The sequence below is a fragment of the Nanorana parkeri genome, unplaced genomic scaffold (genome assembly GCF_000935625.1).
Source record: "Nanorana parkeri isolate BGI_ZX_2015 unplaced genomic scaffold, ASM93562v1 scaffold16, whole genome shotgun sequence".
NCBI lineage: Eukaryota > Metazoa > Chordata > Amphibia > Anura > Dicroglossidae > Nanorana > Nanorana parkeri.
Window position 1 is genome coordinate 1,461,809 of NW_017306284.1, and position 16,320 is coordinate 1,478,128.

General features: G+C 44.0%; 1 protein-coding gene across 1 annotated transcript in view; it reads right to left on the bottom strand.

Annotated features, from left to right (window-relative positions):
• The window catches only part of RNF19A (ring finger protein 19A, RBR E3 ubiquitin protein ligase), a 36,156-nt gene that overhangs the window by 6,462 nt on the left and 13,374 nt on the right, over nt 1-16,320 (bottom strand). Inside the window, exons 4-6 of the mRNA XM_018559311.1 lie at nt 14,979-15,141; nt 6,629-6,743; nt 2,388-2,549 (exon numbers count right to left, since the gene is read on the bottom strand). Of these exons, the coding sequence (XP_018414813.1) occupies nt 2,388-2,549; nt 6,629-6,743; nt 14,979-15,141 (440 nt within the window). The remainder of the gene's footprint in view (nt 1-2,387; nt 2,550-6,628; nt 6,744-14,978; nt 15,142-16,320) is intronic.

A 16,320-nucleotide genomic window follows, 5' to 3' on the forward strand; every position in this document is an offset into this window, starting at 1 on the left:
TACAGACATACTCCCCCACCTACATATGTACCCCTTAACTACATTTACACCCCCACCTTTCATTAAGGCAGGGATGGGCAATTCCAGCCCTCCAGCTGTGTTTTAACTACAAAATCCCAAGAAGCCTCTGTCTATGGGAGTCATGCCTGTAACTGTCATTTTGCAATGCCTCATGAGACTTGTAGTTCCACAACAGCTGGATGGCCGGAGTTGCCCACCCCTGTACTAAGGGCCTATTCATACATACAGCGTCGACCTTTGTTTTTCTGCACAGGGTCAATGCAGATCACAGCTAGAACACATAGGATACCATTACTTTCTATGTGCCCCGCCAACACAACACTGGCGTGATGTGCGTTGCTGAAATATCCGGACATGCTGCATATTTTCTATTGCACTGGATGGCATTGCAGGTCAGCGCAGCACACCACACCATGCGGGGTGGAGACCTTGAATGGAGTACACTTTGTACACTGCCAATAAATGTAAAAAGAAATGAGTAATGAGCATTGTAACAACACAAGGCACGGCAACCCATCGCTGTGACCAAGTACACACCTCGTTTTACTGTCCAGCTAGTGTGAACAAGCCCCAAGAGAGCTGCCTGCACCCCCTTTTCACTAACAGAGCTGCTGGGGAACGCTTCAAGACTGCATGCCTTGCATTAAGGCCTCACTATAGTGAAAAATCTTGTATTGTGGAGAACTGTATATGGGCAATACTGGTAATGATACATAAAATGTCTTTCTATACATTTGTCCTCATCTTTACATGCAGACCAATCTGTCCAGCAAGCATGATAGTTACAAGGCTTTAAGAACTGACAGCCAGACCTTATCTGTATGGTTTAAATAATTTTACAAATGGGAAGGGAAACTAAAAAACAATTGCGTCAATGCTGCCGGCAAGCTTCATCATATGTCATTTTTTAGTCTGCTTTTGTTTTATAAGCACAGTATTTAAACTCCCCTTGAATACTTTGGAGCTGACCGGCAGTGCTCTGATACAAAGAGATGAATGTGTGCTAATCGATCACCTTAAGTGCAGCCCAAACTGAGAGCTGCCACTGGAACCTGCACTGAAATGACTCAAACAGCATATATCTCAATGTTCTGTACGGATATGGGAACTCACTGAACGGCATCAACAGCTAATTTAACACAAAGTAATTTTCTTTTTTGCCTGGGTTGCTATTGATATGTACACACATCAGGAAGCTCTACATTGCACAGCTCCCTAGTAGTTGTATCAGCAGCATATCATTCTTCATCTGGGTGGGGAGGATGCCGCCTTGTTAAAGCTTGCAGAACAGTCAGGATTCTAATCTTCCCTTATAAGGGAGGAGATAGTGAGGACACCGCAAGCTGCCACATCTCAGCTGTCATACACCAGACTCACCAGCGGGGGGCGCCAGACGTCCTTATAAATGTTAGACAATACACTATACTGTACACTCTCCCCTGGTAGTACCAGCTACACGGCTGTGTGACATCATGGAGCATGTTTAACTTGCTGGAAAAGAACAGATTTGGCTTCTTTTTCTTCACAGGCATGGTGAGGGACACTGTTCAATATCTGTATGCCACCACTAACATTTCTGAAATTTATAAGCACAAGCATGCAAAGCCAGTATCAGAAAACCCATATCTAACTAAAGCAGGGCTGGGCAAACCCGGCCCTCCAGTTATTGTGGGACCAAAAATCCCACGAGGCATTGCAAGATTCTCACAGCCACAGGTATGACTCCAGAGGCAGATGCATCATGGGATTTGTAGTTTCACCACAGCTGGATGGCCGGAGTTTGCCCATGCCTGAGCTACAGCGAAAAGCCATTTGCTCTGCAGGTTACAGCTATATGCTTCGATCTGTATTCGTACATGTGAGAATGTTTATTTGTGTGCGTTGCAAGGCTAGTGATGGTGAAGTGTAATCTTGACTCGTGTAATCTTGCTGGAATGTTACTCAGCAAAAGAAGAATGAATATAAAAAGTAAAAGTGATTTTTACATTGAATATCTTGCTTTACAAGCGATGGATTCCCTTTGATAGGACCCATCTGGAGCCATGATTGTGCTGACCTACTCCTGAATCCCTCCACACCATCATATGGTATTCTGTCCACACGTACAATTCCTAGAACAATCTGAGAATGGACAAGCCAGTGGAAGGCCTGTTCTCAGACAAAGGACCAAGCTTCCACCATGTAATGTTATCTCAGGCTCCTTACTTCTTCTTGCCAGATTAAATTATTAGATTTCATTGTGTATTTTGGACGGTGCAATGACGGAGTCACGTGCAGATCTGAGATCTTTTAAAAGACCAGATATTTTTTTCACAGAAAAACATTTAGAGCTTTAAAAGCAGAAATAGCACATTGGCAGCTCTTACCTGTAGCAGTGTTCACTCCGCCGACATTGATGTCGTTTTCATCATCAAATTCAATGCGGACACCTTTCCCATTACCGGCTGACACGCCGCACCCTCCGCTCCGGCACAGTGATATGGGAACTACTCCGTAGACATAGGCTAACATAATAGGCACACCGATACCTTCAGGGTAAAGGATTACATTTATTAGTAGACATTCATCAGTACTTTGAAGAGAATATTGAGACTTCCTATTCTCATGAGCTGACAATCTAATGTATTCAACGTTGGCCACATGTACCCTGTTTCCCCGAAAATAAGACCTATCCCGAAAGTAAGACCTAGCACTATTTTTCAAGATTTCGGTAATATAAGACCTACCCCGAAAATAAGACCTAGTTTGGTGGTAGCATGTGTGGGGGAAACTTGAAGAGCAGGAGAGATGGTATCAGCCTGCAGGACCATACTGTATTAAGGGGATGACAGGGGACTCCCCCTGGCCAGCGCAGTGACAGGGAGCACTCCAGTACCATACTTCAACTGCTGTCCCCCTGAAGGCACTGCTTAATGTAATGGTACTGTACTGTAATGTGTACCGGTAAATGGTACCATACTTTACTGGCTGTCCACTGTCTGATGTCCCCACTGCTGCACCGCTGGTACCACTGTCCCTGATGGCAAAGCATGCCAGCGCTGCAGAAAGCAAGGCTGCGTCGGCGGAGGGAGCAGAGCCGCATTAGCCGATATTCCTCTACAGCGCTGGTTACTGTGACAGGTGGAGTGATACCAGATAACTTTAGATTGTTGTACATTTTGTTGCACAGTATAAAAAACAAAATAACACATCCCCTGAAAATAAGACCCAGTGTGTTTTTTGGGGGCAAAAAAATATAAGACAGTGTCTTATTTTCGGGGAAACACGGTATTACAATCGCATTATACAACTATGTAGTGCCTACCCGAAATAATACAAACTGAATGGAATGTTTTTGGTTATTATCAGGGATGCACCAATACCATTTTTTCGGTATCGAGTGCGAGTACTGATATATTTATAGGTCGGTACTCGCCAATACCGAGTACCGATACTTCCGCTAGCATGGAGCCGGCTTCTCGGCCAATCAGGAAACCAGGCGGCGTGTCATTAACCACCGCGTGCCTTCTTGATTGGCCCGCTCCATGCTGATTGGCCGGTCATTACCCACCACCTGACTTCCTATTTGTCCAGAAAACCAGCTCCATGCTCCCTCGTGGCACTGCCGTTCAGAGGAAAGTATCAGAGCCTTTGGCCGAGTACAAGTACTCGCCCCAAATACTCGGTATTGGCAGATACTAGTATCGGTGCATCCCTAGTTATTACACAACTCTGCTAAATAAAAATCTAAAGCAACCCCAGAATTTCAGAGAGAAGCCAACTCGCCTGTTTGTTTTTGGGTTGCGGGAGGAACCTACACATATACATGGACAGTGTTCAAACTGCATGTGAACAGACACAAACAGTTTTAAAGGGACACCGACAAACAGCAGTGACATTACAGCTATTCCTATACCACGGCCATAACACAACACGGCTATCTAAAACAGGCTGACAAATATATGGCAAAGCAACCTGGGGTGAGTTTATGGTCAACGGACGAAAACAAACGTTTTTTGGTGGCTCTCAGCTTACACCGGCTGTGTGCTCTGTTAGGGTTTTAGACACAAGAGAAACCACTAAACCGTTTTGTTTGCTCACTTATACGACAATGTATTTTCTGGACTTCTGTCAGGATTTAATTGCCATTTGTGTCACCATTGGAGAGAAGATCTTATTTCCTGTTTGGTCACCTTGAGAGGAACTGAAGTGAAAAGACAAGGCCACTGATAGCTATGAAAAATTGACTGAATTCGTAGCCTTTCACTATTCTATCCAAAACAAAAAAAGTTTTGGCAAGAATGGGGCTTGGACCTGGCCAAAAACTGCACTCTGGGGAACAAGCACACTTGTAATGGTCATGCGCGAAGCTTAAAATAGTTTTCACGTTCACCCACCTACAGTTACAGCAGCAACAACTGGAGAAACAATGACGGACAAGGTGACTCCACCCGCTATTGCCAGGTTCCTCTTGTGCTTTGAAATATCTTTACCTTCATAACGATTATGAATCTGTGGAAAAGATAACAGAATTAGATTCATGTAACAGACACTTGTGGTATACTCTTTCTTGCCAAAAAGGCCCTCCCAGCCCAGCAGTTACATTGAGGGTTCACTGCACCCCATGTAGAACATTCCCATACATCTGTGATCAACTCTTTTTCCAAGCAATGGAAAGTATTAGGTGAGGAATATGTTCTTCTTAGACGCTTTTTTTGTGCATAGTAAAGCAGTGAAGCACAGGTATTCATTTCAGGGATTCTGCTCGTATGGTTAGGGTTAGGGTCAGGACCTTAGGACCTAGTCATCTTAAAACTGAGGTGATCAGATACTGGTAGACGTCGATGCTGTGGACCCCCGCAGACACCCCTACTTGTCCCCAGATTTGGGCAAAAGAACCGACTGGGAGAATACATTTTCCAGGCCAATCAATATTGTTCTTCTAGAGGACGTCCAGCAAATGGGAGCCGTCAAATAAAATACACTCTCCATCACTCTAAACGGTGACTGACTGTTCAATGTTCAGACCTGCTGACTGCTAATCTCCAATAGTATCTCCTAAGTCCTTGGTTCTCAACTGGTGGGTCGTGACCCAAAAGTGGGTCGCGACCCCATGTTCAGTGGGTCGCCGCATGGCTTCCACTTTTCTAGGTGAGAGGCTCCCTAGCCTCCCCATAGCACAGCACTGTTCACTCTCACACCAAGCAGCTATTCAAAATATGCTGTCCGGCGCCAAGTGTAGATTTGAGGTGGGCTGGGGGTATGGCAGCAAGGGAGCTCCATCCATACGTGCATTGCTTACAGCTTCCTCGCATGTCCTGTAGAGGTGCCTGGACCAGAGTGACATCACATTCTGGCTCCCGGCACCTCTACAAGGCACGCATGGGAGCTGTACAAGCAATGCACATATGGATGGAGCTCCATCACAGCACAGGAACCCACACTGTTGTGCGTTCCATTGCAGTGTGACTTAGGTCGCGACTTAATGACCGTGGGCAAATGTGGGTCCTGAGGTTACACAGGTTGAGAACCACTGTCCTAAGTGAATCAACTTCTCGCTTCTCTATCAGAAAAGAATTTGGAAAATTTTATTCAAACGGGTCAAAATACCACAAAGTTGTATGTTTAAATGATTATAGCTCCACATTAAGAAGTTAAAAACATGTGACAGTTGAGAAGGCAACACCACTCCCTGATTCTTACTCAACAGGTACTAAACGATGTATAACCGCACACGAGGCAATGACTGAAGATAAAGATTTCCCAACACCAGGGTGGATCTGATCACAAACAGACGCCCAGCATCTCATTTCCCTACATGACGATCTAAAACGTGCCTTCAGCATCAGAACATAAAAGGGAATTTATCAAAACTGGAGCAGACAAAATCTGGAGCAGCTGTGCATGGCAACCAATCAGCTTCTCTCTTTTATTTTCACACATTAACTGAACAAACTGAAGAAAGAAGCTGATTGGTTGCCATGTACCGCTGCTCCAGTTTTGATAAATTCCCCCCACTGCAATTTTAGAGGGCCATATACAGGTGAAACTCGATTAGAATATCGTGCAAAGTTAATTTATTTCACTAATGCAACTTAAAAGGTGAAACTAATATATGAGATAGACTCATTACATGCAAAGCAAGACAATTCAAGCCGTGGTTTGTCATAATTGTGATGATTATGGCTTACAGCTCATGGAAACCCCAAGAACCCCAAATCCACAACCTCAAAAAAGTAAACGTTTTTTGGTGGCTCTCAGCTTACACCGGCTGTGTGCTCTGTTAGGGTTTTAGACACAAGAGAAACCACTAAACCGTTTTGTTTGCTCACTTATACGACAATGTATTTTCTGGACTTCTGTCAGGATTTAATTGCCATTTGTGTCACCATTGGAGAGAAGATCTTATTTCCTGTTTGGTCACCTTGAGAGGAACTGAAGTGAAAAGACAAGGCCACTGATAGCTATGAAAAATTGACTGAATTCGTAGCCTTTCACTATTCTATCCAAAACAAAAAAAGTTTTGGCAAGAATGGGGCTTGGACCTGGCCAAAAACTGCACTCTGGGGAACAAGCACACTTGTAATGGTCATGCGCGAAGCTTAAAATAGTTTTCACGTTCACCCACCTACAGTTACAGCAGCAACAACTGGAGAAACAATGACGGACAAGGTGACTCCACCCGCTATTGCCAGGTTCCTCTTGTGCTTTGAAATATCTTTACCTTCATAACGATTATGAATCTGTGGAAAAGATAACAGAATTAGATTCATGTAACAGACACTTGTGGTATACTCTTTCTTGCCAAAAAGGCCCTCCCAGCCCAGCAGTTACATTGAGGGTTCACTGCACCCCATGTAGAACATTCCCATACATCTGTGATCAACTCTTTTTCCAAGCAATGGAAAGTATTAGGTGAGGAATATGTTCTTCTTAGACGCTTTTTTTGTGCATAGTAAAGCAGTGAAGCACAGGTATTCATTTCAGGGATTCTGCTCGTATGGTTAGGGTTAGGGTCAGGACCTTAGGACCTAGTCATCTTAAAACTGAGGTGATCAGATACTGGTAGACGTCGATGCTGTGGACCCCCGCAGACACCCCTACTTGTCCCCAGATTTGGGCAAAAGAACCGACTGGGAGAATACATTTTCCAGGCCAATCAATATTGTTCTTCTAGAGGACGTCCAGCAAATGGGAGCCGTCAAATAAAATACACTCTCCATCACTCTAAACGGTGACTGACTGTTCAATGTTCAGACCTGCTGACTGCTAATCTCCAATAGTATCTCCTAAGTCCTTGGTTCTCAACTGGTGGGTCGTGACCCAAAAGTGGGTCGCGACCCCATGTTCAGTGGGTCGCCGCATGGCTTCCACTTTTCTAGGTGAGAGGCTCCCTAGCCTCCCCATAGCACAGCACTGTTCACTCTCACACCAAGCAGCTATTCAAAATATGCTGTCCGGCGCCAAGTGTAGATTTGAGGTGGGCTGGGGGTATGGCAGCGAGGGAGCTCCATCCATACGTGCATTGCTTACAGCTTCCTCGCATGTCCTGTAGAGGTGCCTGGACCAGAGTGACATCACATTCTGGCTCCCGGCACCTCTACAAGGCACGCATGGGAGCTGTACAAGCAATGCACATATGGATGGAGCTCCATCACAGCACAGGAACCCACACTGTTGTGCGTTCCATTGCAGTGTGACTTAGGTCGCGACTTAATGACCGTGGGCAAATGTGGGTCCTGAGGTTACACAGGTTGAGAACCACTGTCCTAAGTGAATCAACTTCTCGCTTCTCTATCAGAAAAGAATTTGGAAAATTTTATTCAAACGGGTCAAAATACCACAAAGTTGTATGTTTAAATGATTATAGCTCCACATTAAGAAGTTAAAAACATGTGACAGTTGAGAAGGCAACACCACTCCCTGATTCTTACTCAACAGGTACTAAACGATGTATAACCGCACACGAGGCAATGACTGAAGATAAAGATTTCCCAACACCAGGGTGGATCTGATCACAAACAGACGCCCAGCATCTCATTTCCCTACATGACGATCTAAAACGTGCCTTCAGCATCAGAACATAAAAGGGAATTTATCAAAACTGGAGCAGACAAAATCTGGAGCAGCTGTGCATGGCAACCAATCAGCTTCTCTCTTTTATTTTCACACATTAACTGAACAAACTGAAGAAAGAAGCTGATTGGTTGCCATGTACAGCTGCTCCAGTTTTGATAAATTCCCCCCACTGCAATTTTAGAGGGCCATATACAGGTGAAACTCGATTAGAATATCGTGCAAAGTTAATTTATTTCACTAATGCAACTTAAAAGGTGAAACTAATATATGAGATAGACTCATTACATGCAAAGCAAGACAATTCAAGCCGTGGTTTGTCATAATTGTGATGATTATGGCTTACAGCTCATGGAAACCCCAAGAACCCCAAATCCACAACCTCAAAAAAGTAATTATTACATGCATTCAATAAAACAAGGATTGTACATAGAACAATATCGGACCTCTGAAAAGTACAAGCATGCATATGTACTCAGTACTTGGTTTGGGCCCCTTTTGCAGCACTTAGTGCAATTACTTTTGCACAATATTCTAATTATTCGAGGTTTCACCTGTAATGCCTGATGAGTTCTTAACTACTATAACCACTTACATGTAACGCCATTGCTGCCTAAAGTAATGTCGGACAAATCCCAGGATCCAGGTAGCCAATACTCCTTCTGCAGATGGTGCCTAACTTTCCAAGTTCTCTCTAGTTCTTGTCAATGGAACTGGCTCCTAAAAAAGTCCTGATATGTCCGGTACTGGACAGACTGGCTCTTGAATTCTATATGAACTTCTCCACAGCTGGCCTAAAGTATAGCCACCACCATTGACTGGTCACAGCCGGCTCTATGGTATGCTGAGGAGGTGCACTGGAAGTTGGAGCAAGCAGTGGAGATATTCTTGCCATTATATTATCATCCAACTGAATAGCTAAAAGGCAAAATCCCCCATGGATTATGTGAGGGTATGGAGGCAAAGTTCCAAAGTCAGGGAAGAGTTCAGACTACCTGCAACCTGACCAAGTTTGGGGGACCCCAGTCACTGTCGACTCCCAAGCACTGCTGTTTGTAAAATAAAATTCAGTGACAGGTTCTCTTCTGCCTCCTAAAAAAAAGTAAAGACAAACCTTTTTCTCAGCTTTGTTTCACATTATAAAATGTACTGTGACCCAAAGTCAGCAGATAGAGGACGAACGCCCACTATATGCTGACAGCACAGAGCCATGTTACAGCCGGGGAGAATTGTCAGGATTCATTACACCTGCCTAAGTGACAGCTGAATCTGCCTCTCATAATCCAAAGCCAGCTGTGCCCGCCCCCTCCCATGTCTGTCCCTCCAATGAGTGCTGAAGAAACAGAGGGGGGAATCCCTGCAGGGAGTAGTGACTGGCAGGGAGAATACCATGACCTGACCTATCAGCGGTTACATGATCGCTCAGCTCTTGCTCTTAGAGCCAGCTTTGGACATTTGCAGAATCCCGACTCTATACTGCAGGGAGAGTATGTTTTACTCTCCCTGCACTTTTCTTTTAACCTGCCCACGCTAGAACAGACCTATAAAACCATTATTGCATCCATTGACCAATGTAATGGTAACGGCAGGTGAGACAGGAGACACACATTCCATTACATTAGATCGCTACACAGAACAATAAGCTGAACAAGTATCTGAAGCACTTTGTGCAGTGTGATGAAACCTTGTGGCATTTACAGAAATATGTGTACTTCCTGCTGATAAGCACCTTATTATGTCAATGGTCATTACATTATGATCATCAGTCAACACTTCGGAATGTTGTGTGGAATATGATCTACCGTATAGGACATTTTGAATCTGTTCTTCAGTAATACAAGACATATACTCTCATTAAATGGGTCTTTCACACAGTTTCTGAGGAGTGCAAGGCCACTGGATGCCCTAGGAACAGCTACAAGATAGACTGACAGAAATCTATAAAAATCAGGTATATTATTATTGTACTAGAGCTGATACTGTGCCACGCTATGAAAAGGTGAGACATCAATTTAAAATGATTCACAACACTCCAATGAGCAGACAGCCGCACTGCTTTAGCAGAAAATGGCAGGAAAACACCCGCTGAAAATTTCAGATGTGGAGTTGATGAAAGGTAAAATTAAAAATAACATAAATAAAAGAAAAAAAAAAAAAGACAGCAGGCCCACACTATCTGCCAAAAGTGAAAAAAAAAGTGCCAGCGGAGTATGAAGTAGCATCACCAGAGAACAATAACCAATATGGGGTGCAGGATGGAAAGAGAACGCCACAGTACTTCCTGACCAAAGAGCGATTAAAGTGAACCTGTGATCAGATCATGAATAGCAAAGTATTTACAGCAGTAAAAACGCTTTAAAACAAGTCCTCATTACAGTCCCTCAAGAAATTGTCCAAACGTTTCTTGAACAAATCTACACTCTTGGCTGAAATCACTGCCGATGGCAGTAGTGCCTTCAGCATCAGAACATAAAAGGGAATTTATCAAAACTGGAGCAGACAAAATCTGGAGCAGCTGTGCATGGCAACCAATCAGCTTCTCTCTTTTATTTTCACACATTAACTGAACAAACTGAAGAAAGAAGCTGATTGGTTGCCATGTACAGCTGCTCCAGTTTTGATAAATTCCCCCCACTGCAATTTTAGAGGGCCATATACAGGTGAAACTCGATTAGAATATCGTGCAAAGTTAATTTATTTCACTAATGCAACTTAAAAGGTGAAACTAATATATGAGATAGACTCATTACATGCAAAGCAAGACAATTCAAGCCGTGGTTTGTCATAATTGTGATGATTATGGCTTACAGCTCATGGAAACCCCAAGAACCCCAAATCCACAACCTCAAAAAAGTAATTATTACATGCATTCAATAAAACAAGGATTGTACATAGAACAATATCGGACCTCTGAAAAGTACAAGCATGCATATGTACTCAGTACTTGGTTTGGGCCCCTTTTGCAGCACTTAGTGCAATTACTTTTGCACAATATTCTAATTATTCGAGGTTTCACCTGTAATGCCTGATGAGTTCTTAACTACTATAACCACTTACATGTAACGCCATTGCTGCCTAAAGTAATGTCGGACAAATCCCAGGATCCAGGTAGCCAATACTCCTTCTGCAGATGGTGCCTAACTTTCCAAGTTCTCTCTAGTTCTTGTCAATGGAACTGGCTCCTAAAAAAGTCCTGATATGTCCGGTACTGGACAGACTGGCTCTTGAATTCTATATGAACTTCTCCACAGCTGGCCTAAAGTATAGCCACCACCATTGACTGGTCACAGCCGGCTCTATGGTATGCTGAGGAGGTGCACTGGAAGTTGGAGCAAGCAGTGGAGATATTCTTGCCATTATATTATCATCCAACTGAATAGCTAAAAGGCAAAATCCCCCATGGATTATGTGAGGGTATGGAGGCAAAGTTCCAAAGTCAGGGAAGAGTTCAGACTACCTGCAACCTGACCAAGTTTGGGGGACCCCAGTCACTGTCGACTCCCAAGCACTGCTGTTTGTAAAATAAAATTCAGTGACAGGTTCTCTTCTGCCTCCTAAAAAAAAGTAAAGACAAACCTTTTTCTCAGCTTTGTTTCACATTATAAAATGTACTGTGACCCAAAGTCAGCAGATAGAGGACGAACGCCCACTATATGCTGACAGCACAGAGCCATGTTACAGCCGGGGAGAATTGTCAGGATTCATTACACCTGCCTAAGTGACAGCTGAATCTGCCTCTCATAATCCAAAGCCAGCTGTGCCCGCCCCCTCCCATGTCTGTCCCTCCAATGAGTGCTGAAGAAACAGAGGGGGGAATCCCTGCAGGGAGTAGTGACTGGCAGGGAGAATACCATGACCTGACCTATCAGCGGTTACATGATCGCTCAGCTCTTGCTCTTAGAGCCAGCTTTGGACATTTGCAGAATCCCGACTCTATACTGCAGGGAGAGTATGTTTTACTCTCCCTGCACTTTTCTTTTAACCTGCCCACGCTAGAACAGACCTATAAAACCATTATTGCATCCATTGACCAATGTAATGGTAACGGCAGGTGAGACAGGAGACACACATTCCATTACATTAGATCGCTACACAGAACAATAAGCTGAACAAGTATCTGAAGCACTTTGTGCAGTGTGATGAAACCTTGTGGCATTTACAGAAATATGTGTACTTCCTGCTGATAAGCACCTTATTATGTCAATGGTCATTACATTATGATCATCAGTCAACACTTCGGAATGTTGTGTGGAATATGATCTACCGTATAGGACATTTTGAATCTGTTCTTCAGTAATACAAGACATATACTCTCATTAAATGGGTCTTTCACACAGTTTCTGAGGAGTGCAAGGCCACTGGATGCCCTAGGAACAGCTACAAGATAGACTGACAGAAATCTATAAAAATCAGGTATATTATTATTGTACTAGAGCTGATACTGTGCCACGCTATGAAAAGGTGAGACATCAATTTAAAATGATTCACAACACTCCAATGAGCAGACAGCCGCACTGCTTTAGCAGAAAATGGCAGGAAAACACCCGCTGAAAATTTCAGATGTGGAGTTGATGAAAGGTAAAATTAAAAATAACATAAATAAAAGAAAAAAAAAAAAAGACAGCAGGCCCACACTATCTGCCAAAAGTGAAAAAAAAAGTGCCAGCGGAGTATGAAGTAGCATCACCAGAGAACAATAACCAATATGGGGTGCAGGATGGAAAGAGAACGCCACAGTACTTCCTGACCAAAGAGCGATTAAAGTGAACCTGTGATCAGATCATGAATAGCAAAGTATTTACAGCAGTAAAAACGCTTTAAAACAAGTCCTCATTACAGTCCCTCAAGAAATTGTCCAAACGTTTCTTGAACAAATCTACACTCTTGGCTGAAATCACTGCCGATGGCAGTGAGTTCCAGACCTTACCCGCTCTTACTGTAAAGAACCCTCTTCGCCCATTGTGCTGTAATTTTTTCTCCACTAACTTTAGGTGGTGGCCTCTAGTCTTTGTAATTGAGTTAATCTCAAACAGTTTGTTGCCAATGTTGCTGTCACCATTGAACATCTTGTACATGAATCATATCCCCCCTTAATCTCCTTAATTCTAGTGTAAACATGTTTAAGGTCAGAAGCCTTGTCTCATAGCACTGCAAGCTACCATTCAGTTTGTGGTCTACAATGACCCCCAAATCTTTTTCTATTTTTGACTTCCCTAGCGGCATACCCATGATTGTATAGCCTATTTGTTTATTTTTATGTCCAAAGTGCATTACTTTGCATTTATCGACATTAAACCTCATCTGCCATAGTATTGCCCACTCTCCTATTTTATCCAGGTCCTCCTGTAATGCTATATTGTCACGATCCGTTTCTAGTACCCTCCCTATTTTTGTATCGTCTGCAAACACGGAAACATGGCTATTTATTCCCTCCCCGATATCATTAATGAATAGGTTGAACAGTATCAGACCCAGCACAGATCCTTGAGGAACACTGCTCATTACACTAGCCCAGTCCGAAAAGGTGCCATTTACACATACTCTCTGGACACGTTCCCGTAGCCAGTTCTCTATCCACGTACACACCACCTCATCTCATTCACCTTGGTATATAGAAGCATTCTGGAGAAATACATTGATCACAACACAGACAGCAAGCTTTTCTATGAGGACAGATCTTGGCAGCCTGACAGCCCTCTGCTGTAAACAAATGTGTCTAATATGTAGGCTATCCACTAGCACATTAAAACTCAAGGAGGTCCGGTAAATACAATTTTCATTGAGCTGAGGTCTGAATCATGGTCCAGACGGAACGGTCACTCAGTCCGTACCACGGTCCACCATTTACACTGCATTGACACCAGCAACTGCACTGAAATGCACAGCTGCTGGTGTGTGTTCCCAGACAAAGTGCTGATGTGTCCATCAGGGCGCATCACACGGTTTATTTTTTTTTGGTAGAAGTGCCCCCCCCCTCCCTCCGTTTACATGCACGTCTTATGCAGCAGGGTTGTTTTGTTTTTTTCCAATTTTCACTTACTGTTTGCTATCACAAAGGGGCTAAAAAGCCCCTAAGTAACAGTATTTGGAGACAACAGGTTCTCTCTATGGAAACATAAAGGGTCTATTAGATCTCTGATGTTTTTCCAGCCCTCCAATACATATCAAGCACAGGAATGTGCTTAATAGTCTTTATACCCGCCACTTCAGCCGGCTTCTGACAGCTGAAAGCACTTTATGCTTCAGTGATCACGGAGCAGATCAGAAAACGAACGTTCCCGGGTCTGCACACACTCTCCATCCTGACACCGTGTGTTGTTTCTCCATCCTATGTGCCGTGGTTCTGGCCCCCCCAGAGGAGGCCTCGGAGGCTGGTGTATCCACAGTCAGGCAGCCATAACCCAGCGAGGTCAAGGATCACGATCTGCCAGATCGGCCAGAACTGCCACTCGGACCGTGATCCACCATTTAGTTACGGCTGCACTAGTAGATTTTTTTCTTTTAGTTCAGCTTTTGATCTGAACAAAAGCAAAGTAGAACAGATTGCCCCATCTATGCGAAACAGTATGGATGTGGGAATCTCCCCCTGTGACTATTGTACTTTGACATGCCCTGCTCCACCAACCTCATTCGGCTTGATAAACTTCTAGTGAAAATTGTTGGAGGAACAGTGCCTGCCGTCAATCAGCTGTAGTCCCCCGTTTGGTTATTCAAGCAGCCGCACACCTACTGGAATACAATAGCCAGCAGCAGGAGATTCCTCCACCCACGCTGTTTAGTGTGGATAGGTGAAAAAAGCGATTTTCTCTCATTCAGCCTGCGAAATGTTTATGGCTCTCATCTTAACACTATATGTGTCACTCAGGATTATACAGAGATACAAACAAGATAAAAGTATTTACCTTCCTTCCCACATACACAGGTATCCCGATGATCATTGCAGGAATGGCAATCCCGGCTATTAAGGCGATGCCTACAGGGGCCCCAACGAGGGTTCCCAGCTGCCAAAGGATCTTCTTCTTCCTACTCCATGGCTTCTTCCCCCAAAACGTACATCCTGAAGGGCTGAGGGACACAACAGTGACACGGGTGAATACACCTGCCATGAAGAGGCTTGATTTGCACCAAGCAGTATAGGACTAAAAACAGAAGGAGATATTCGTCATTTAGATTTCTGATTATCAAAACTTCCCCAATTCTGTAAAGGCACATAAAGGTTTTTAATATGCTCCAGCCAGCACTTTTACACACAGCTACTATGTTTAATGCTGGTCCTTACAGCGAACCTGCACCGAGAGAAAGTTGTAGGCTGCCTGTGCTGACCTTCTAAAGATGCTGGTTGTCGGGCTGTCTATATCTTCAGTGCTTTCTTACTTTCACTGATCCCGAACAAGCATGCAGCCAGTAAAGTCGGGTCTGCTGATCTGCATACCTGTTCCTGGCCAGAGTACTGAAGCTCCTGAAACAACATAGCAGCTGGGCAACTAGCATTGTTAGGAGAGGTCAGCAATGGCAGCCAATGTGTTTCTCTTGTCAAAAATGTACTTTAAAATAATAATAAACAAATAAAGCGAGCACAACTGGATAATGGTTTGTACACAAGGGCCACGCACAAGTGGTTTCTGGAAGCTTTTAACAAGCAAAGCTCCATTGTTCTCCTAAGCACACAGAACAGTTTGTACTTCTACAAATACGCCACATGCGGTGGATAAATACGGTCCCGGACCTTATTACAGACTAGAGAACTTTATCGATCGGGTGACAGGAGTCACGCTAAAGAACAATGGAAGCCTGGCTGAAGATTTCCAAAACAGACAGTCTGAATTCCAACCATTCCCCTCCCAAGTTCCTCTGCGATGATCATTCTCAGGACAATCATTACTTCATCATGTCATCAGAAACGGAATGACTCATCTAGATAAACAGGTACGGAAAGGCAATGTGGGGCTGTTGTGCGATTATCTGCATTTCCTCGTGTAGAATGACCCTGTGAGGGTGTTTGATATACATCACCATCTAGAACTTTGAGATTTAGATGCTTCTACAGTTTTGGACATGGTACGGAAAGGACAAATCCTAGGGCTCGGTTTTTAACCAGTTCTTGAATGAGTGGGCCTTTTTAAACGTCCTCACCCGTCCCGCTCATGCGCGATGGCTGTTTACATACAAGCGTTCCGGTGTCTGTAGAGCCACCGGATCGCTTGTAATATGCATGTGGGGGGGGGGGGCCCCCCGCCGATCCCG